We start from the raw sequence: 24,691 nt of genomic DNA, 5'->3' as shown, positions 1-24,691 counted from the left end.
CGTACGCAAACACTTTAAATTACAACATAAAATATAATTGTTTACTGCACCTAGTTTAAAAAAATAAGGGTCACTGGCATTCAATTAACCAATGCATCTATTCTATATGTTCGTATGTGAAAACACTATTAGGCTTCATGTGGAAACAGGAACTGGGCCAACCAAACTTGCATTTTGTAAATTGGACATAAAAGCATGCTTGCTGATGGGATACAATGAGTCTTGCAGGTCAGATAATGAAGACTGTTTTCTTAAGAGATGGATAGCAAGTGGCATGAACAAAACACACCGCTCAAGTTTTCTTAACACAGGAGCAAACAGCTCACCCAGTCCAGGTTGTTTTTTCTTTCCATTCTAGGATTCATTGTCCTATTTAGCCCCTATAAAATTAGGACTACAAGTCCCAGTAGTCAACAAACACTTGCTATTGCATTCTGGTATTTACATCACAGAATTCCAAAAGCAGGACTACAAGTCCCAGAATGCTAAACAACATTTTATTGGATGAGCTGTACACGCATGGATCTACGGAGAGGTTTGGCAGGAAGAACATTACATACTAGGAACTGCAAGGGTAACCGGATAGTGGTAAGCGAACAACTTCGCCAGGAAGTGATGAAAAAGGAAATGAGAAGGACTCAAGACAGTTTAGCAACTACCTGTGTCTTTCTTTCTTCAGAAGGGATTACAAGACAGATCAGTGTGTTATTTCTATAGGAAGGAGAAATCAGAAACAAAGTCTGTGCCTCTTACTACATTTGCTATATACACATGTGCATGCCTCTGAGCCCATAAATCACAACGTTATTTTAGCTTTCAGTCCTTTTTATTGACTGAAAGTATCAACCTTATTTTTCTTTTTTTACATTTAATTCGAACAGAGTAAGTTCTTCATCATTAGACTTTTTTCTTGTATCTTACATAATTCACACAATTATCCTGTACATATTATTTACACATTTTGACAAAGACATAAACATAAAACAAATGGTGTGACGTTTGTGCAAATTAAATCTCCACTGGTTTGTGTTTCCTTCACATTACAGTACATAAATGTCCAACTGGTTCACTGATAAGAACAATAATAGAACCTCACCAAGCGCTGCCACACCACAACCTGGATTAACGATAATAGCAGGGCGAGGGACCCTTACACGGGTTAGGTACACAACCACACTTTAAGAAACTAATTGTTCCCCGCGCTACCAAAATAAACTAACCCCTTGTCGCATACAGCAGGTGGAGGGACCCAAGTACGGGTTAGGTGCATGTCAACATTGTAGAAACTAGTTGTTCTCCGCGCAACTACTAAAACAAGTTCTTAAAACCCCCACAGCTACCAGTAACCACATGAACAGACAGAGCGGAAGCCATTACGCAATCGAACCAACATTCCTTTCCTTTTGGAATACAGCTGGGTAGGTCCACACACAAAAAACTTAATAAGTTTAAAAAGAGGTGGAGATGTTCCATGTCCACGTGGGCAACCCTGCCCTAATAAAGATATATATATACTCCTACAGGACAAAGGAAATTGCCAGTCTGAGAAAACTCGCATAACAGAAAATACGGTACGTAAGTTCACTATATGTGACTCACCATTAAGAGGCATTAAAAAGAATGCATATTGAAAATAAGGCACATTGTCACCCATACAGGAGAAAGATGTCCTTCCAGAAATACAATAAGCCCTGAAGAAGACCTTACACTGAAGTCGCAGGTCCACACACAACAGGTCGAAACGCGTTGGCAATATATAAGCAGAGAACCAGAACATACCGGGAAAGGCTACAAAGTGTCCTTGTTCCCCCAGAACAGGAAATATAACAAATCTAAGGTTCCCTCATAACAGTATCTAAACAAGTGTTTCTGACCCTGCTTAGGACCAAAAAGATCAAGAAGTTTGAGGACCAATCTAGTTAAGGTCCCTTAGGTGAAAACAGTTGGACATTTATGTACTGTAATGTGAAGGAAACACAAACCAGTGGAGATTTAATTTGCACAAACGTCACACCATTTGTTTTATGTTTATGTCTTTGTCAAAATGTGTAAATAATATGTACAGGATAATTGTGTGAATTATGTAAGATACAAGAAAAAAGTCTAATGACGAAGAACTTACTCTGTTCGAATTAAATGTAAAAAAAGAAAAATAAGGTTGATACTTTCAGTCAATAAAAAGGACCGAAAGCTAAAATAACGTTGTGATTTATGGGCTCAGAGGCATGCTCATGTGTATATAGTTATAATACTGATTCCGGCTTCTGTAGTCCTTACTGAATCAATCCCCTATTCTTTATAAAGTCTTACTACATTTGCGGCAGAGACAGCTCTTTCCACATGTCTGTGCTTCATGCAGTACGTTCCTCAATGACTAAAAATAACCCTGATTGGGCCTCTGTGAAGAGGAAATTGCAGAAAGTAGGAATAATAAGTGATTTTATTTCACTTGCTGCCACTGTCTTACCGCATGATAGCAATGTAAACAACAGTCAATAACTGCAACCCAACCAATGACCTCTCACCCTCCAAACAGGCATTGGCAAAGCCCAACATTGGGCTTTAACTTGCTTACGAATGCCAACACAAGCAGGGCACAGACACAGAGAGGATCTGTGGCATGACTCAGTTCAGCATGCCTTCTGTGTGTGCTTTATCTGAGCCCTAATCTTGCGGTGCTGGTGTCACGCCACACTGCAAGCATGGAGAATACAAAATAGGGCACAGGCTTGTTGAGCTGGTTTCACAAATCGTCTTAGAAAATATCTGAGGGTAAGTAGCAAAAAAAAATTCGACAGAGGAGCAGAAGAACTGTGAAGCCCATGCCCACCAGAGTCCACTCCCCATTGACTTTTGAAGAGAGTTGGTGTGAGTGTGCAGCAGTGCTTGATTTAGGCCAGTGGTTGCACGAGGGACCTACTGACACCCCTTTCTAGGCACCAGCATATACTATTCCTCTTCAGACTTTGATCCAGAGCAAGAGAGAGTTAAAGGCAAACAGATGATGAGAGGAAGAAGAGAAAGACTGAAAAACAGTGACAAAAGTGGAAAGCAGGCAGGAAAAGAACCACCAAGAGTGAAATAAAGGGACAAGGTGTGTCTGGTGGTGAGAGGTGTGGCGCAGCGGCCAGAGCGACTGACTCCGAAGCACGGGGGCTCACGTTTCGATGCCCAGCACCGGTGGCAGCTCAGCATCATGTGACTCAGGGCAATAGCTCACTTAATTTCCCCGACTGCCCCCCCCCTCAGCGCCTGGATCCCCTTAGGGGGTCATAAGTTTGCGCTTTACAAATATGGAATTATTATTATTAAAGAAAGAGGCATGAGGTGGAATCCACACTCTGCAGCCCTGGTATTCGCCATTCTGATATTCATCTGTGTCGGCTGCGGGATTCAGGGGCGTAACACAGGCCCCCGCGGTGCGGGGGGGCCCCAAGCTTCAGGGGGTCCCTCAGCACAGCACTCTTGCCTGAGAGCTTTTGATTGAGCCTGGAGGGGGCCCCTTCACGTTCCTTGCAGGGAGGCCCCCTCAATTTCCGTTACGCCAGTGGTGGAATTTTGAGCAAAACCTTAGGCACAGCACTTATTATTACAAATGAAGCACGCGTGTGCAAACAAGATACATGATGGCTAGAGATGGGCTTGGCGGATATGTTCGATAGGTACCTTCTCCCTCAGATTAGGTAGCCTATCCTGTTAATCCCATCTTCCCACCTACTCGATAATCATATTCACATAAAACGAAAAGATCTGTTCCATTGGATTCGGAAGCACATGGGTTCTGCGACAAATAACAACGTTCTCTGGCAAATTTCGCAATTCATTCCCATTGAATCTCGGATCTGTTTGTGTGCGACGATTGGCTTCACTTGTTATTTTATAGTGAGTAAAACTTCAATTTTCCTCTTCTTCACACATTGAGTCCAATGTCTAAAAATCCGTCAACAGTACCTAAATTAATCAGAAACGGGTTTCTGCTGTTTAAATGGAATTTCCACTTGGATAAAAAATGTGGAATTAGCTAGACACTAAGGGGCTTATCTATGATTAGGAAAAATATGTGCCACACTGCGGCATATTTACAAAGTGACCCATCTAAGCAGATGCGTCACTTTGTAAACCCCTGCGTCAGCTTTAATGTATGCAGGGTGGGCGTTCCCCCGCATAAAAACTTGTAGAAGTGTTGCAGTGAAATGCATGAGATTTCACTGTGACACTTCTAGGACGCCACTGCGTCAAATCCTTATGCCTGCCTCACAGCAGGCGTAAGACTAACGCAGGCCCGTTCACATGGTGCTAGACCCATGTGAATGGACACATTGCTGGAGTTGCGTCTGTTTTCAGACACTCCCCAGCAATGTGTCACTTTTGCGCCTACAGATACATCAGGAATACTGACATATCTGTAAATCCTTGTGACATGGAGCACCATACAGTACATACAGCGCAACATAGTGTCGCAAGGAGGGTGCACTAAAAAGTGTTGCATTGCTGTTCTCATGCAGCGATGCTACACTTTTCATAAATAAGGCCCTGAATGTTGTAGTGCAAAAGACAGCACTGTGTAGAATTTACAGGTGGAATACATCTTTACTTCCTGCTGTAGTCCCACATCTCACCAGGTAGACCCAGTAGCTATTGGAAGAGGCCAAAAGAGTTGTCCAACTCTAAGTCCTAAATTAAAATAAGATTTCAAAATGGAAACCCTTGCTATTCATTAGCGTTTGCCTGCTTGCCCAGTAGCCAATGTAGTGACATTGAAGTCATTGTTAATAGGGAGGTGTTCGATCCATACATAAAACACAACAGCAATTTAGGGCGACTGCCTTCCACCCAGTCATTATGGGCATAGTGTCGAAGCTTGGACATTTGGGTGATAGCCTAGTGCATTTTGGGTGTTGAAGTCCTGCGTTACAACTGGAATCAATGATTTGCAGTTCAAAAGGTCAGGACTGGACACCGTGTCCCTACTGACTTGGAGTAAGGTGGTCATGCTACTACAATTTCCTCTGTCAGCATAGAGACTGCAAATTGAATGACTACTGAGTAAATCTGAACTGACCAGTGTGGGGCACAACAATACTATTGGCCTTAAACAATGTTGACTCCCAATATGGACTACCACTATATGGTCAAGATAAGTGTGTACATATACAGACCTATAGATTGACCGTTCTTAACACCACATCTACTACATAGGTGATATATAAATCTTCAAGTTACTTTAATGTGGAGTTTGGAATGGTAAATCCCATTTACCTTTAGGATTTAGTTGATATTGTGGAATCATTATATGTGAAGGTCGATATTTTTAACCTCGATATTCTGACATATTTTAGCAAATAACCGTCTATGCTGGATTTGTGAAAGATGATGGGTGATGCATCAAGTGGATTGGAGTTGACTGTATTGAGGAGAAGCTCTGCTCTCTAAAACTCCAACACATAAGAAGAGATTTAAGTGTGCTCTTTTCACATGCTCGCAATTACTTGCCTCCTTTAGACTGCACACTTGTGCCCCAAATTCTATACCCTAATTAACTCAGACACAATTTCCAAATGTTATTTAAGATTGAAATATCATATTTTTTCATTTTCTTGTCCCCCGGTATTTATGTTTATGGAAATATATCATTACCTCTTGAACTTAATTTAAATCCTACAAACCTGCCATAGCTTTCAAAACCCACTCAAAGTTGATGGTCATCATCTGTGGATTTCTTTTTCTCAAAGTGCAAAGAATATATCACCCCTTGGTCTGGCACGCGATAGCGCAGTACATGGACATCAAGTGGGCATGCGTTACACACACCCAAACAATCTATGGCGCTGCACTCGAGTACCCTGCAGACTCTTTCCAATCCTATCTTTCCAGCAGAGGATTGAAGTTTTCACGTTTCACTGACAAAATATCGACCCTCAAAATATCCCCATACAAACATTTCATTACATAAATATTGATGTCAAAAATATCGCCATCCTATACTTATTATTGAAATGACAAAAATATTGGAAAAAATATCGTTGTCATTAATATAGTTGTCTAAAATATCGTATTTTAAATATATATAAATTTAAATAGTAAACATTGACTATATTAATTAATAATACTAATATAATAAAAATAAAATTAAAATGTATGTACTGGCTTATAAAAAGAATAACAACTATAATTATTTTCAGAAAGTAAAACACCATATATGTATATATATATATTTATATATATATTTACCTACATCAAATTAAAAATATAGTGAAATTAATAATTTTAGTTTATAACATAATTTAATATTTATTTTAAATGTAATCATATAAAAAATAAATATATATATATATACATACATATAGCCAATAACATAAAACATTAAAAAAACAAACCATTTTCAGTACAATAAAAACTTTTTTTTAAACGATAACATTTTACAATTAATACATACACTATTCCCAATACAATTTATATAAAAGTAGGGAATGCGTTGGATTGCGGAGGGGTAAAATTTACTATTCCCACTGCAGTCAGTGCAACAGTAGGGAAAGTGTTGGATTGCCGAGGGTTAAAATGTACTATTCCCACTCCAGTCGGTGCAAAAGAAGTGAAAGTGTTGTATTACGGATGGGTAAAATTTACTATTTCCACTCCAGTCAGTGCAATAGTAAGTGTTGGATTACAGAGAGGATACAATGTACTAATCCCACTCCAACCAGTGCAAGAGTTGGGAAAGTGTTGGATTGTGGAGGGGTAAAATTTACAATTCTCACTCCAGTCAGTGCAATATTAGAAACAGACTAATTAACTTAAATTAAATACAATTATTTCAAAAACATACGAAATAACAAAAAATATAAATATGTAAATATAAAAAAATCTAATTTGTTTTCAATAAGATTAAACAAATAACATTGTACAATGTTTAATACATATCTTAAATTACTACAAATATTATTATAAATAAAATACAAAACTACATAGTCTCAAAATAATATTAACTAATAAATACAATGTCATTTACATTTAAAAAGCACAACACAATTAACACATACAAAAATAAATAACATAATTGATAAAACATGAATTAACTATTTTGAAACTTATTATTACTTGAATAACTTTCTCCCCTATAGCCCTCATTCCGATGCCGGTCGGACAAGCATCCGACCGACATCGTATCGGGAAGGAGTCTGACATGTAGCCGGCGGCTCCACCCGCCTTATTATGAATCACTGCCGTGAAGGCGGTTGGAAACATGCATTTTTCAATTGTGGCTTGTTCTACGGCCCGCTTCCAGGAAAAATAAAAAAATTAATGTTTACAAATATCCTCGCACCTTGTGCCAGGCACCACAGGGTGCCTGGCACAGGGTTCATGGGCATTTGAGGGGACACTTTGTGTGCCCCTGGGCCTCATAGCGAAGGCGCAGGGGGGATGGAGGCCCTGCTTGTGGCCTCCAAAGTCCCTTTCCGTCTGCCTTTTCATGGTTGGACACCATGAAAAGGCAGACGGAAATGGGCATTGTAATCCCTAAGGCGGTGCCTTAGAAGGCACTGCCCCTATTGTAGGGATTATGGTCCCACCGCTGCCCCGACAGGCTCCTTGAGCCCATCGAAAAAGCAGTGATTGGTCCCTCCGCCTGATGCCTCTGACCGCTGGCTCATATCCGGCTCAGACCGCTTCAGTGGATCTTGATGGACCCGCCGACATTGGAATGAGGGCCTATAGTTCTACAAAGTACACAACACACATCTTAAATGAATTCTTTAAATGATATTATTTGCACATGTTCATAATTAAATATTTATTAGAATATTAATAATAATTAATCATTACTAAAATAATTGTATTCAATTACCTCCCCCCTTTATCCATACACAACAAACAACCCACACTTAATATATAAATTAAAAACATATTATTTGCATCATTTTCATAATTGTCAATTAAACATTTATAATTGATAATTAACTATAAAAATTATACATGTTTAATTAACTTCCCACCCTTTACTCCTACAAATGTCACAACTCATACCTAATCTATTACATACATAATATCTTAATTACATATTTTAAATAATAATTTATAATTTCAATAATTATTATAAATTAACATTATTGATGGTTATAATTAATTTCCTACACACCCTTTACCCATACAAAAACAACACACATACATCAATTAAATTACTATTAATTAACAATTAATTATAATTAATTTACTTCCCACACAATACCTTTACAAAACACACAACCCGCACCTAAAAAGTAATTTTCAAACTAATTATGCAATTGACATAACTAATTATCAATTAAATAATTGTTAATAAAAAATTATTTATTAATTAATGATAATTAATTTACTTCCCACCCTATACCCCTATAAAACACACAACGCACACCAGAAAGTACATTTTAAAAACATATATATATTCATACAATTAACATATATAAATATTAATTACATAGAAAATATTAATTTAAGATTAATTATTTTCCCACCTTATATGAACCCCACAATCCGCTATGGTACTAAAAATTAAAAAAAAATATAAAGCTAAATATCTAAACTGCAAACAATTACAAAAGTATATTAAAAACATAAAACATATTTAAACAAACATTTTATAACAGATACAATTAAAATACATACTGAAATACATACAAATAAATAAAAAACGATAATCTTAATTATATTTTTGAAAACTATATTAATGATTTTGGTATTTTTAAAATCGATATTACTTACCCTAAAATCTTTGATTGCCAACGATATCCTTGCACACGATATGTCTGTGTGACGATATTTCAGACTCGATATTTCAGCCTGACGATATTTAATTTCCAATATTTTGTCTGAACACTGGTTTTTTACTACTTAGGATCTTCCCCATGGAACTTCCCTTTGCAACATCTTGGACTGAAAACACGCTGATTCTGATTTAAGTTCAGGTGGGTTCCGTAGGCCATACTCTTCTGCTTGGGTTATCAGGTTTAGAAGGACTAAACCCAGATAGTGACTTCTTATACTGTTTTATCTCCTCCACCATCCCCTTCCCTAAGTGCTCTGACATGGTTGTCTGTTGGTGTGAGTACTCAACCCATATACTTAAATAAGTAGACGTGAGTTTGTGCATGTGCATGCATGGACTGTGTCAACTACATATAGGTGTTGGATTAATATTAATTTAGCTACATTGTAGATGATCTGCAAATTATAGGACTTATTTTTGCGAATCCCTTGCTCTATTTCTTATAGATCCCTTTGATGATAGGTCATTTGAGATGTCATCAGTGATGTCACTGACCATGTCATGAGTGATGTTATATGTGAGGTCATAGCAGTGCATTGGGGGGCATAAGTTATAGTTAGCTCGGTTAACTATATGCTGTATTTCAATGGTTTTGTACGAGTGAAATCTGAGCCTAACCATAACGACTATAATGTCCCTGTAACAATTGATTTTCTTTGACTGAATGTCTATGGTTTTTTAACGTTTTTTATTCTAACTGTAACCTGTCACCTTTGAGAGTGGGTGTGTGAGTGTGTGAGTGCCTGTGTGGGCCTGTGAGTGGTTGTGTGAGTACCTGTGTGAGTGTGTGAATGGGTGTATGAGTAACTGTGTGTGTCGGTGAGTGGGTCTGTGAGTGCCTTTGTGAGTCTGTGAATGGGCCTAGAGTGCCTGTGTGAGTGAGTGGGCATGTACATGCCTGTGTGGCTCTGTGAGTGCCTGTGTAAGTCTGTGAGTGGGTCTGTGAGTGCCTCTGTGGCTCTGTGAGTGCCTGTGTGACTGCCTGTGTGGGTCTGTGAGTGGATGTATGAGTGCCTGTGTATGTCTGTGAGTTAGTGTGTGAGTGGTGCTATGAATTATGACATTTGCATACTTAGGGTATTTAAAAAGGAGAACAATGGACCCTGCTCTCACCAGGAGACGATAAGAAACAAACAACTCATCACAGTCACTACACATCAGATTGTGCTCCAATAGATTCACCAAGAATTCACCTCCATTCAGAATTTCATATTATTTTTCTGTGTGAAATATGAGAAGAGAAACATTTGTTTTGCCAAGAAATTATGATTGTTTGTGCTTTACTGAAGTTGAACTTCAACTGGGGCACCTGCTATGTTTGCATTTGTAAGTGCTTCCCGTTGATGTTTAATTTCTGTGAATTCAGTACGAGGGTCAGAATCAAACCTAATTTTTTTCCAAGAAGAGTCCCCAGTGAGGAAAATGTCTACCTTACTGAAGTACTTTCATTTGCTTGAGTGCTAACTTGTTGAGTAAATGTCTTGTGAATATTCTACACTACAGCTGTGTAAAGGGCCACAGGGTGTGCATGTAATTTTGTCCATGTGATTGTTCCTCACAAATCTGTGATAACATGAATCCTCGTCAAAAGAAGAGAACAATACTACAAGGAGGTGAATCTTTACGAAACAAGGGTACTTTCCTGTAACTAAATGAAATAGGTGCTTCTTTGTTTGATAGAGTTATCCTCATATTCCTCTGCATCAATAATGCATAATCAAAATCGGCAGAAACACACTCGAGGGCCTTTTGTTATGCTGTCCCACTCCATCAATGTGGGAAAAGGTGGGAAGACATTTGCATACTATTAAGAAATATGGGGCATTGCAAAACAGGTAGAGCTTGCAGATGATTTTGGGCATTTGTGTATTCAGGGTAATTAAAAGGGAGAATCATAGACTGCTCTCTCTCGTCACAATCACCCCAGATCAGCTAGTGTTCCAATAGATTAACATGAAGTCACCTCCATTAAGGATTTCATTTAGTCTTTCAACGTGGAATATGAGACAAAATACACTTGCTTTGTCTTCCCAAACAAAGAGAGGGGGGCCATGCGTCCCCCTCTCCCTGGGCCTATTTCAGCCCCGGGGACCCCATCCACCATGGCTCAGCCTTATTTTAATGGGGAGGGGAGCAGCTCGGCCCCCCTCCCCCGGCCGATTTAGGCACCGGGGACCTCATCCCCCAGGGCCTGACCTGAATTCAATGTCTTAATTCAATGGGGAGTGCTCCTGGCCACGACTCCCTGGGTGCTCTGGAGCCCAACCAGGGCACCCAGTGTGGTTTGATGGGGCCAAGGGGGAGCCTCAAGGCCCCCGTAGTCCCAGCCAGCTCCCCGCCTCGTGCGGTAGCTTGCATTGGTCCCACATACAGGGAGCAGCTAGAAATGCAGCTCCCTGTATTCGGGAGGAATATGTTTCATCAGTTTCCCTGTACAGCGGGCAGGGAAAAAGATGAAAACTCTGTTCCCAACAAGCAGGAGCGGTTTGACAGCTCCTGCCTGCTGGTAGTGAAGTTATGTTTGCTCTCGCTTGGCGGGAGCTGTCACCGCTCCCACCAAGCAAAAGCAAACCGCTATGTGCCACAGGTAGGCACCCTGGGACATAGCAGGACCCAGCCCTGGGGTTGGCGGTCCCCAGGACCATTAGTTGCTCCAGGAGGGAGCTGCGTGGCCCCCTCTTTCTGTTTCCACAGACTGGCCCCTGGGAGGTGGTGGCCCCAGGGCCGTATATCATGGCCCCCCTCCCAGTTTTAAATATTAAGTACGCCCCGGGGAGGTGGTGGTCTCTGGGGCCCACGGGGTCCATGCAGCTCCCCTTTAATTGTTTGTTTTTTGCCCCGGGGAGTTTGTGGCCCCTACTACTGAATGGATCTACACCAATTCACAAAACGGTCGCTTTCTGGACCAACAGCTACCTTTCTGACAAATTTGGTGTAATTATATGCAGCAGTTTGAGCTGTAGCCTTGTCTAAAGTTCCTATGGAACTTAACCTGGGGAAAATGTGTTTTTGGACCTCCCCTTTTTCTCGGCCCATGCTTGACGAATCACCTTGAAACTTTAAAGACAGCAGCAGAAGTGAGCGTCAAACTAGTTTTGAAAATTTCGCAAGGATTCGTCTAACCACGCCAAAGTTATTGGCAAAGAAAAAACGCTCTTTCTATGGAAAATACATCTTATATATATATCAGGAAGAAGAAGATGCTGCCTTTTGTGATGTATTAGTAGCCAATATTCTGCACTTGCTGTTGGCGCAGGCCGATATTTTGTCATTCGATACTGATACATACAACCATACCCAACCTTAGGAAGACGACATATCTATGTACCCTGATGATATAGGTATAGGAATAGTAGAATTACAATTACTTATATATACTTACTTTGATGATGTAGGGGTAGACAATATTGTGCACTCGGTATTGTTGCAGCTTGATACTCTGGACTAGATGTTGTGGAAGAACTGTTCAGAGCAACAGGACTCCTAAGTACAAAGGGGAGCTGTGTCATGTGAGAAAATGGGAGACATCTGCACACTCCATCATTGACAGCAACTAATTAAAACTGTCTTCCCAAGTAATTAAATAAAAAATCTCATGTAGCGGATATAGCACCATGAATGACGATTGGAAGATATTGTATGTGCCCTGATGACATTTGTAGGAAATAATGATGCCTATGTATGAAAAATTGACGGACAATGTAAAACACACAACCCACCTGAAAACCCACTCTGATGTTTTCCAGAGGCACTGAAGGAGCCAGAGATCTGCTACATTCTTGATGCCATCCTGTTCATCTATGGGATTGTCCTCACTGTTCTGTATTGTCATCTGAAGGTGAGAAATCAGAGATATACCTGCCAGTCCTTTGTAATACTGTTGCTTAAGTTCAGGCTTTGTGGCACTGAAGCTGACTAACTGCAATATACCAACGTAACTTTATGCCCCTTCGTGAACCTATATTAAGTATTCAAGATGACCAAGCTTATCTCATTGAGTTGTCCTGGGTGGGTTGTTTTTTCTGCTCTATGTACCTTGATGCAATTCCTGGTAGATGTCTTGCCTCCATTAAACTTCCTATACTAATACTAAATCCCAAATAAAGACTAGCAGTCTATATCTGGAGTACACTTGACCTAAAGGAAGTCTCACAGTAGATCTCAGAGGAATTACCAAAATAGTTTTATATCCCTGGTGTTTACTGATCAGTTTTTAATGGAGGTGTCCTAACGCAGCTTAAACAAATACTTATACAGTGGGTGTAAAACAATGTGCGCAAAAAGGTAATCACCTCAGAGAGCCGCACCAAGAGGGTTTAGTCATGAACTCTGACCACTACCCAGTTTCTGAAATAACCCCAAGTTTACAACTGAGTGTAACTTTTTAACTCCTGCCAGGAATTTATATAGGGATTCCTGTCAGGTGTAAGCCCATTTACTTGTGTGGAGATCTCCGCCTTTTTGTTTTTTTTAAAAATATGTTTTTATTGTTTCCAAAACAAACCCATACAATCATTATCAGGATATATAGGCAAGCAGGAAGGCACACAATGAGGTTACAACATAGTCGTACCCAAGAACAGGTGATATGAAATTGATCCATATGCATCGAGTATTACTCTGCATTACAATAGCAGCAAATGTCAATAGGCACTTAGAAAACACATATATTAGCAGCAACCAATTAGCATTGTGGATAATGTACAAAAAAAAGGGGGAATTAAAAACAAAAAAACAAAAATACCCCCTCCTGCCGCACCCTTGCTGCTACTAGGCGAACTCCCTTCCCTCCATCTTATCCCTCCCCCCTCCCTGGCGTATCACACATAAGCAATAATTATACCAACGGTTAGGGGCATCACAAGTAGGGACAATGATGCTGTATTACATCAATCAACAATATATTCTCTCAGCGTCAGAGGCTAGTGCAATCAGAAAGGTCAGGGATACATACATCCAATCACAGAATATAAAGCTATCTTGGCAGCTTGTCTGAGCAGCTGGGTCAGCATTGGCAAAGTCATCATCCGGAGCGGTGACTGGGATTTTGAGCAAGACTACTAAGTTTTCCCAAGCCCTTGCTGCCTCTAGTGCTTTTTCGCTATTTGTCCGTTTAGCTTGTTGTAATCTAACGGTTCCCTCGGACTCTGCCCATTTAAGGAGATCAATCTGCCATCTCTGAACGCTTGAGCCCTTCTTAGATTTCCAGTGGGCTGTAATGTCTCTTTTCACCAAAAGAAGGCCCATGTCCAAAAACTTACTAGTAATCTTTTTCTTGGAGGTATGGGGTAACCAGTGCAGCATGCAAAGGCCTATCGTGGGCTCTACATCCCTACCTGTAATTTCCTGCAATATTGTAACCACCTCTTCCCAATAGGTCCCAAGCTGGGTGCAACCCCAAATCATGTGACAAATATCTACACCCACCGTATTGCATCGCGGGCACATTGCCGAATTGGTATCGAAATATTTATTAATTTTTGCTGGGGTAAGGTACGCCCTATGTAATATATAGAAATGCACCAGCTGGAAGCGTGCATTTCTAGTACTTTTCTATGCCCGTTCGATCAGCTCAGCCCATGCCTTTTCGGGAATCTCTTCGCCTAAGTCTCCCTCCCATTTTTGCCGTAGTGTCAGTAATGGAGGCAGTGCCTCGTGCGTCATACGCCGATACAGGCAGGTGACTGCTTTAAAGGCTCCTGCTGCCTATACCACGTACTGGCATGCCATTGATGTTTGCGGTTCACTCAGCCCTCCTCTCCAATGCTTTTGGATGGCCGCAGTAATCGCCGAGTGGGGCAAGAAATCCCCACGGGACAGATCGTACCATTCTTGCAATGCACCAAAGGGAAGCAAGATGTTATCTTCATACAGGTCCCCTAAGGTAATCAGACCTTTCTCTGCCCAGTCAGTCAGCGCAGCCCAGTTACCCCCATGCGGTAGAGCGGTACACATGGTCAGGGGGATCTCCGGAGCATAGGGATGCGCGATCTGCGCTCTTCTCTGACTCCTGTTCCAACAGAGCCGAAACATAAGCAATTCATGAGTAAGTGACTTAAGCCGTAACAGCAATTCTAAGATAATTCGGGAGAATGTCTGCCCGGAGGCCTGCTCTTCTTCATGACCACCCTGTCCTCGGAACTCCGATGCTACTGCCTGAGTGAGCCACTGCAACTGGGTCGCCAAATAATATGTCTCAAAATCAGGAACCGCCAGTCCACCTTCTGATTTTGGTCTCATTAGTACTTTAAACACCACCCTCCGCCTGCCCACGGCCCAGAGAAACCCCGTAATTAGTGATTGAAGTTGCTTAAAAATTGATGCTGGTATCCAAACAGGCAAGGTCCTAAAATAATACAACAGCTTTGGGACGGTCACCATCTTAAGGAGGGCCACTCGGCCGGCCACTGAAAGAGGGAGCATTCCCCAAAACTCAAAATTACTCCTAAGGCCTCTGATAGCCCTACCCACATTACCCTCCAATAAATCAGTTTGGGTATGATATATTCGGGTCTCCAGGTACGTCATTGTGAGACCGGCCTCACGGCGTTGCCCTCCCAATCATCCAGCCAACCTGCAACCACCCTCAAGACACGACATCTCCGACTCCGGCCACCCCAGCCACCCAGATCCGAGGGCCGGCCAGAGCCCTGACAGACTCGACACCCTACCACGCATGTCCGACCGAGGGAGCGGGAACCCTCGAGCCAGACCCAAAGGCGCCAGCCCAGTCACACCTCGGGTCGCCTTCCCCGGGAAGACTCGATCGGCCACCAGGCCCCTGGGGAGCAGGCGCCTCCCCTGCCGAGCGTCTGGGGTCCCTCCCAGACCCACCTGAAAAGACCAAAGAAGTGAGCGGCAGGAAATCCCGCCGAACCCCCTCCGTCACCCCAGTCCCCCCTCTGCGAGGACCCCGAACTTCAAAGAGCAAGCGGAGTATAACAAGGGGTGCCGGAGAAACGAAGGTAGAGAAGACCTGGAACCATCCGAGCCTTGCTGACGGAATCGCGGCTCCCGAACTCCGACCACCTGTGCCTGCTGAGAGACTCGCGGCGCTCCCCTTGAGGACGACTCGGTAAGAGATCGCCCAGAGAATCGACACCCTCCAGCTCGAGGATTGTGAGCTATCCACAGGGTATTTCGCAGAGACACTATCTTGAAAGACTGTCCCGCTACCCCCATTCCCCACGACCGATTTGTGGTACTTTGTGCCACTGCTGTACTACTTGCATCTTGGATCATAAAGATCCCTTGAGAATCATCGATAAAAGAACCTATCGTCCTACAAAGAATACGTGTGGTGTCACTCTGTTCGTAGTGTATATCAGGGTGTGCGCGCCTAGTTCGGCCTACGTGGGAGAGGTGGGTCAAAGGGGTGGGCAAGACGGGCATCGAACCCCCCTCCGGCGAACGCCTTTCCAACATTTGGTGGCAGGCGACGGGATCCGAGCCGACACCGAAAGAGAGCGTGCAGTAAACGACTGACACACTACCAAACAGAGATGGAAGGAGAAACCTCCCTGGGTGCCGCAGGTACCGAAATAAGCTCACCGTTCCGAGAGGATCAATTGGACTATTACACACATAGAGAATTAAAACAGTTTTGCAAAGACCTTGGCATCGCTACCACCGGATTAAGCACAAAGGAAGACTTCCAGAAAGTATTGAAAACCTGGGTCGAGACGGGGGCGCCCCCGACCCAAACGGAAGGAGACTCTGCCCATGAACCACAAAGCATCCCGGCGAGAAACAACGGGCCAGAGGGGAACCTGTCCCCCGAGGAGCTAGCGGACCGAGAGAGAAGCCGCAACCACGAACTTGAACTGGCAAAACTAAAAATCGAGGGAGAAATAAAACTAGCAGATAAAAAGTTGGCCGTCGAGCAGTTACGGCTACAAGGGGAACTCGAAGAGAAGAGATGCCAAAGAGAGCACGACGAAAAGAAGCTCCAGCTAGAACATGAACGCAGCCTGAAGGAGATCGAGTGGCGGGCTAAAAACGAAAAGTCACAGCCACCCGGGAATCCACCGCCCGCTCCCACCGGGGAAACCAAAGTCCACATCCCCAAGGATGTGGTAAAAGAGTATTACAAGAACGACGATATCCAGCAGTGGTTTAAGGCCTACGAAGTCGCCATGACCTCTCACCGAGTCCCGCAGAAGGATTGGGGGGCTGGCCTATGGGGCCGGTTCTTAAGCGAAGGAAGAGACACCCTGCTAGATCTGCCCTCCACGGTCATGAACTCCTACAGCCACATGAAGGAAGCCCTCGTGGGCCGGTATGGACTCACCCCCGAAATGTACCGACAACGGTTCCGAGATTGTAAGAAGATACCAGGCACCACGTGGGTAGAATACGTGAACTTTTACAGCCGAGCCTTGGACGGGTGGATCAAGGGCAGCAAGGTCTCCACCTTCGAAGAACTGTTTGATCTGATTGCCTGGGAACATTTAGCGGCCAATTGCTTTGTAGAACTGCGCCAGCATCTCCTGGACAGCAAACTCACCGACCCTCAGAAGCTGGCCGCTGAGGCTGATCGTTGGGTGAATACCCGAGCCACCCGAGGCCCCGTGGGGGACTACGGCCGCCACAGTCAAGGCCCCCCCCCCGCCAGAGGGGCGGAGGGAACCACGGCCGACCAAGAGATTTCCCCGGGGGGTCCTCAACCAGCCCCCCCAGCAGCCCACCAGCGGCGGGTTCAGCCCCGTCTCCAGCAAGCACCGGAGTCGCAGGACGGCTAGGTCCACGAGCTAGGATCACCTGCTTCCGCTGCCAACGGCCCGGACACTACGCCAATGACCCCCAGTGTCCCCAGTATCAGCGAACCACAACGACCAACCCCCCGGCCCGGCAGATGGCCTCCGTGGCTCTGGGGGAAGAGATGGAGGACTCCGAAGAATGGGAACCGGCGGCCATGGCCCTGGTCTCCCTTGGTGATCGAGAAATGGTCCCTGGGACACCCTTGCCCGCCAACACAAAGAAATACCGACAGCAGGTGACCATCAACGGCCATCGAGTCGAGGGCCTCCGCGACACCGGGGCGAGTGTCACCGCGGTCCACCGCAGCCTAATTTCAGAAGACCAGATCCTAACCGGTGCCCTCTGTCCGGTCGTATCCTCCGACAATTCTGAGAGCCTCTGCCAGATGGCGCTGGTGCCCTTCGAGTGGGGAGGGGTCTCCGGAGAACTGAAGGTAGCGGTCTGGACATCACAGCCCATAGACTGCCTCCTGGGCAACGACCTGGAGAGTTCCCCGTGGGGGCAAGTAGAACGAAGAGCCCATCTGGAGATGATGGGCCTAACAAAATGGGTCTGCGCCACCACGCGCTCCATGACCGCGCGATTGCCTCTCTCCGAGGGCAGTGAGGCCCTCCTACCGAACACTATCCCCGAGAGCCGGGACACTCTACCAGAAGCGGACAACCCTCCTTCGGAGGGAGAAGAAGACACTAACCCGGGAGAAGGGCCAGAACCTTCCGCCCCGGAGGCCCTGACTGAGCTCGGAGAACTGCCCGAGATTGGCCAGTGGCGCTGTGAGGGGGGGCCCTCCCGGGAAGAATTCTGCCAGGAACAGGCCACTTGCCCCTCCCTCGTGGGACTCAGACAACAAGCCGAAGCCCAGGCCGCCGGTGACCGAACCGGAACCCATTGGATCTATTGGGACAATGGCCTCCTATACAGCGAGCAAAAGTCCGCCGAGCTAGGCGCAGCCCGGGTACTGGTGGTACCCCTGCGTTTCCGGAGCTTCCTCCTGGGCCTGGCCCACGATGTACCCTTGGCAGGACACTTAGGCCAAGACAAGACATATCAGCGATTGGTTACCCACTTCTATTGGCCCAAGATGCGAGCGAATGTAGAAGTACACTGCAAATCCTGCCTCACGTGCCAGGGCAGTGGGAAGAGTGGCAGTAAACGCAAAGCTCCCTTACAACCGTTCCCCGTTGTGAGTACCCCGTTTGAGCGGGTCGGCATCGACATCGTGGGACCCCTGGATCCGAAGACCGCCCAGGGCCACAGATTCATCCTTGTCCTGGTGGACCATGCCACCCGCTACCCCGAGGCCATCCCCCTCCGCACCGTGACGGCTCCCGTGGTGGGCCGAGCTCTCATGGGGATCTTCTCCCGTGTCGGATTTCCCCGCGAGGTTGTGAGTGATCGCGGCACTAACTTTATATCCCGCTACATGAAGTCCCTGTGGCAGCAGTGCGGAGTCACGTATAAGTTCACGACCCCCTACCACCCCCAGGGCAACGGCCTAGTGGAACGCTTCAACCGTACCCTAAAGGGAATGATCCTGGGCCTCGAAGAGCCCCTACGCCGGAAATGGGACGTCCTCCTCCCTTGCCTCCTGTTCGCATACCGAGAAGTTCCCCAAAAGTCTCTGGGGTTCAGCCCCTTCGAACTGCTATACGGACATCCCGTCCGAGGGCCCCTGAGCCTGGTCAAAGAGGGCTGGGAGACAAGCCCCCGGGGGACACCCCCTGATGTGTTCCGCTACATCCTGGCGCTCCGCAACCAGACGAGGAAGTTCAGAGAACTCGCAGAGGCTAACCTCGAGGCCAGCCAAGAAGAAATGAAGCGCTGGTATGACCAGAACGCAACCCTGGTCGAGTTCCAGCCGGGCCAGCAGGTTTGGGTCATGGCCCCGGTGAAGCCCTGCGCCCTACAAGACAAATGGACTGGTCCCTTCAAGGTGATCGAGCGGAAGAGCCAGGTCACGTACCTGGTCGATGTACAGTCCCCCCGGAACCCCCTCCGGGTCCTCCACGTGAACCGTCTCAAGCCCCACTTTGTGAGAACGGAATTAAGTTTGCTACTGGCCACCGATGATGGGGCGGAAGAAGACACCGAACCCCTGCCTGACCCCCTGTGCGCTAAAGACCTGGATGGCTCCGTGGAGGGAGTAAGACTTTCAACCACCCTCACTCCCCAACAGTCCGACGACTGCCGCCAGCTGCTCAGACAATTCGCAGACCTCTTCTCCCTCATTCCAAGGGTCACCGACTGCTGTGTCCACGACGTGGACACCGGCGACAGCCCGCCTGTGAGACACCGAGCCTACCGGGTGCCTGACCGGGTCCGCACCTGCATCAAGACCGAGGTACAGAAGATGCTCACCCTTGGAGTAATCGAACCCTCCGATAGCCCCTGGGCCAGCCCGGTGGTCCTGGTCCCGAAGGCGGCTTCCCCGGGGGTCGCCCCCGAACTAAGATTCTGTGTGGACTACCGGGGGCTCAATGCGGTCACCCGAGCAGACGCTCACCCTATCCCCCGCGCCGACGAGCTCATCGACCACCTGGGGGCCGCCCGGTTCCTCAGCACTTTCGACCTGACCTGCGGATACTGGCAGATTTCTCTCACGGAGGGAGCGAAAGAACGCTCTGCCTTCTCCACACCAGATGGCCACTACCGCTTCAGGGTCATGCCGTTCGGGATGAAGAACGCCCCGGCCACGTTCCAGCGGTTGGTGAACAAGGTCCTGGCCGGACTCGAGGAGTTCAGCGCAGCATACCTTGACGACATCGCCGTATTCAGCTCTCAATGGCACGAGCATCTCCAGCACCTCCGACAAGTACTCATGGCCCTGCGCCAAGCCGGCCTAACAGTGAAAGCCAGCAAATGCCAGCTCGGGCAAGACTCCGTGGTCTACCTGGGGCATCAGGTGGGCAGCGGCCAGGTCGCCCCCCTCCAACCGAAGATCGACGCCATCAAGTCCTGGGAGCCCCCCACCACGCAGACGGAGGTCCGGGCCTTCCTGGGCCTTACAGGGTACTACCGGAGGTTCATTAAAAACTATGGTAGTATCGCGGGGCCCCTCACGGAGTTGACCTCCAAAAAGCTTCCGAAGAAGGTGCAGTGGACCATCCCGTGCCAGCAGGCGTTCGACGCCTTGAAAACCGCCATGTGCACCGCCCCCGTACTCAAGGCCCCCGACTACTCCCAAGAGTTTGTGGTCCAGACCGACGCATCCGAACACGGCATCGGGGCCGTCCTCTCGCAGTTCGACGACAAGGGCATCGATCAGCCCATAGCCTTCATCAGCCGAAGGCTGCTGCCGCGAGAGCAGCGTTGGAGTACTATAGAACGAGAGACCTTTGCCGTAGTCTGGGCCCTCAAGAAACTACGGCCCTACTTGTTCGGAACCCATTTCCGAGTACAGACGGACCACTGGCCCTTGCGGTGGCTAATGCAGATGAGGGGGGAGAACCCCAAGCTACTACGATGGTCCATCTCTCTCCAAGGGATGGATTTCACTGTCGAACATCGCCCCGGGGCGGATCATGCCAACGCCGACGGCCTGTCCCGGTTCTTCCGCTTCGGCGAGGAGAATCCCCCAGTGGATGGGTAGTTCTCCACGCCTTTCAGCTGGGGGGGACGCGTGTGAGACCGGCCTCACGGCGTTGCCCTCCCAATCATCCAGCCAACCTGCAACCACCCTCAAGACACGACATCTCCGACTCCGGCCGCCCCAGCCACCCAGATCCGAGGGCCGGCCAGAGCCCAGACAGACTCGACACCCTACCACGCATGTCCGACCGAGGGAGCGGGAACCCTCGAGCCAGACCCAAAGGCGCCAGCCCAGTCACACCTCGGGTGTCCTTCCCCGGGAAGACTCGATCGGCCACCAGGCCCCTGGGGAGCAGGCGCCTCCCCTGCCGAGCGTCTGGGGTCCCTCCCAGACCCACCTGAAAAGACCAAAGAAGTGAGCGGCAGGAAATCCCGCCGAACCCCCTCCGTCACCCCAGTCCCCCCTCTGCGAGGACCCCGGACTTCAAAGAGCAAGCGGAGTATAACAAGGGGTGCCGGAGAAACGAAGGTAGAGAAGACCTGGAACCATCCGAGCCTTGCTGACGGAATCGCGGCTCCCGAACTCCGACTACCTGTGCCTGCTGAGAGACTCGCGGCGCTCCCCTTGAGGACGACTCGGTAAGAGATCGCCCAGAGAATCGACACCCTCCAGCTCGAGGATTGTGAACTATCCGCAGGGTATTTCGCAGAGACACTATCTTGAAAGACTGTCCCGCTACCCCCATTCCCCACGACCGATTTGTGGTACTTTGTGCCACTGCTGTACTACTTGCATCTTGGATCATAAAGATCCCTTGAGAATCATCGATAAAAGAACCTATCGTCCTACAAAGAATACGTGTGGTGTCACTCTGTTCGTAGTGTATATCAGGGTGTGCGCGCCTAGTTCGGCCTACGTGGGAGAGGTGGGTCAAAGGGGTGGGCAAGACGGGCATCGAACCCCCCTCCGGCGAACGCCTTTCCAACAGTCATGCATTGGCGTTCCCATTGCACCCCGTGCGTAACTGGCGGGCCATCAACTAGCAAAGCGGTGGGAAACAGGCAAGACTTCGCCCAATTCACTTTGAGTCCAGCGACGGTGCCAAGGTCATGTAGTAGACTCTTTGCTCCAATGAGGGCATCTGCTGTATTAGCTAGAAACATGAGGAGGTCATCAGCATAAAGCGCGATATAGTGAGACTGACCGTGCGCGTGAAACCCGGGGTACTGTAGTCCCGTTCAGGCCTGAGCCGCAAGCGTCTCCTTGGCCAGGGCAAATAATAGAGGGGAGAGTGGACAGCCCTGCCTAATCCCGCGGCTCACTGCACAAGCGTCTGGAATCAATCCCCCCGTTTTAACCCCAGCGGTAGACTGATTGTGCAATAGAGCCGTCCACGCCACAAAAGCATCCCCCAAGCTAAAACTTTGCATAACTTGAAACAGATAAGGCCATTCCAAACTGTCGAAAGCCTTCTCTATGTCTACCGCCAAGATAGCAGTGAATTCGTTCGGGTAGGTGTCAGCATGTAGGATACAAAGCAGGCGTCTTACGTTTATGGCTGTATTCCTGGTCGGAATAAATCCCGCTTGGTCCCTGTGTATTAAGTGGACCATGTGTGGGAGTAATCGAGTTGCCAAGATCCGACTTAAAACCTTGTAATCGGTGGTGAGCATAGACAGGGGGCGATAGGCCGTCCTATCTGAGGGCGATTTCCCTGGTTTCAGCAATGGAATAATATTCGCTTCGCGAGTAGAGACGGGCAGCTGTCCCACTTGCTTCGCTTCATTATAAATAGGCTGTCCGGAAATCGGTTAAAACCGACTCTGCCCGACAGTACCCTACCGGATGGAAATCAGCAGACTCGGTTTAAACCGAGTGTCACTGATTTTCATGGTTGTTGTGCCACTTGGCCACTTGATGGAGCCAAAGCATTAGAAACCATTGGCCTGCCTGTGGTGGCCTGGCGCGGAGGTGTCAGGGGTAAAACTCTGCTTCTGCACATCGGGAGCCGAGGTGTGACTGGCCCGAGGGGCAGAGCAACGGATGTATGATGATACAATGCGTACCATCACAACGCGGTATGTTACATCGCGGTTTTGACAACGCAAGTCGTTACATCGACTTGCGTTGGAGGGCGCTGGATTTAGGAATAGTGTGAATTACTATTCCAACTACAGTCTACGTACAGTAGGGAAGGTGTTGGAATAGTAATTCACACTATTCTTTAGTCTAGAGCGCCCTCCAGTGCAAGTCGGTGTAACGACTTTCGTTGTAAAAACCACGATGTAACCACACCGCGTTGTAATGGTTGCGTGGTAAAGGATGTTTCCCCAGAGCAACACCAGGCCCAATGCCTGGATCACGTGGGGGAGAGGAGCTGTTGTGGTCTGCCATCTGTCTTACTGCGGCCGCACCCGAGTACTTCACAGGTCTTTAAAAAGACCATTTACTTAACGAGGCTACCTTTGAAATTGCTTGGAAGCACAGGCTAATTGTTGTAGGTGCTGCCTAGGTTAGATGGGCAGTCGTAGGTTTAGGGTAGCTGAATTCTAATCCTGGCTCCTCGACAACATGTGATCCTGGCCTTTGCCTCGTCCTTCGTGCACTGAAACAATAGTCGCCTAGGAGCACGCGTGCACTCGATATCATAAGGCAGAGAAGCGCTGTACAAGTGATATAACAAAAAGTTATTAATAATATGGCGTACCTGTCTGCGGGAGATGTGGGCTCTCCTTGCTGTCCCAGCAGAGAGGCCTCCTCCGGCCCCATACCGTTCGCCATGGTCCTGCCCATCAGTACAATCCTCAGTGAAGGGCAGCTTTGGGGAATTTTGGACCCTCAGTGCACATTGGCAGCTCTGGGCATCTCCCTCTGCTCTCAGCACTGCCCTCTCTGCGTGCATCTGTGCTCCTCCGCTCCCACCAGGGATCACCCCCAAAACACAGCGAGCAGCTGCTCCAGTCTAGGAGTGTTCAATTGTCGAAGGAAGTCACCCCGGGAGAGAGCGCGGGCGGGAGATGTCAGCGAGCGCACAGAGGCCGAGTCTGGGAGTCAAAGATGCATTCACCACCGCGAGTATAATTGTGAAAAGTGCAGTAATGTACTCTCCCTCCACCCACCCGATCACGTGGACCACGCACAAGCTGGTGGCTATGAGTTAGTGAATGAATGAATGAAGAACATGGAAGACCAACGCTACAAATATTGTCTTCCGTGCGCTACAAAGAGGAATGAGGTGCAGTGTCAGAGAGAGGAGGAGAATGTGACAAAGGCGATGTGAGGGAGGGGGGCATCTGGGAGACAGAGGGACGTGACACCAGTAGGGAGGGAGTGTTACTAGAGGAAGGAAGACAGTGCACGCGTGGATGAGAGGGCTGTGGTGGAAACAGGAATGCCACGAGGGAGAGGAGTGTCACTTAAAGCAGGGGGGGTATCACTAGGGGATCGAGTGACAAATGTTACCAGGGGAGTTTGTGACACAAGGAACAAGGGGGCGCTATTAGGGAGAGACTGATATCACTCAACGATAGACGGAATGTCATAGAAGACATTGTGTTATAAGGATTGAGGAAGGGAGGGAGGGAATGTCAGTAGACAGA

The 24,691-nt window shown here is 47.2% G+C and overlaps 1 protein-coding gene across 2 annotated transcripts in view; it reads left to right on the top strand.

Annotated features, from left to right (window-relative positions):
* Positions 1-24,691, top strand: part of FCER1G (Fc epsilon receptor Ig) — a 246,634-nt gene that overhangs the window by 125,015 nt on the left and 96,928 nt on the right. For both annotated transcript variants that reach the window (XM_085637448.1, XM_085637449.1), the window contains exon 2: positions 12,550-12,641. In XM_085637448.1, coding sequence (XP_085493574.1) covers positions 12,550-12,641 — 92 coding nt within the window. The remainder of the gene's footprint in view (positions 1-12,549; positions 12,642-24,691) is intronic.

This window comes from Triturus cristatus, chromosome 12 (genome assembly GCF_964204655.1).
Source record: "Triturus cristatus chromosome 12, aTriCri1.1, whole genome shotgun sequence".
Lineage (NCBI taxonomy): Eukaryota > Metazoa > Chordata > Amphibia > Caudata > Salamandridae > Triturus > Triturus cristatus.
This window is presented reverse-complemented; position numbering and strand designations above follow the sequence as displayed.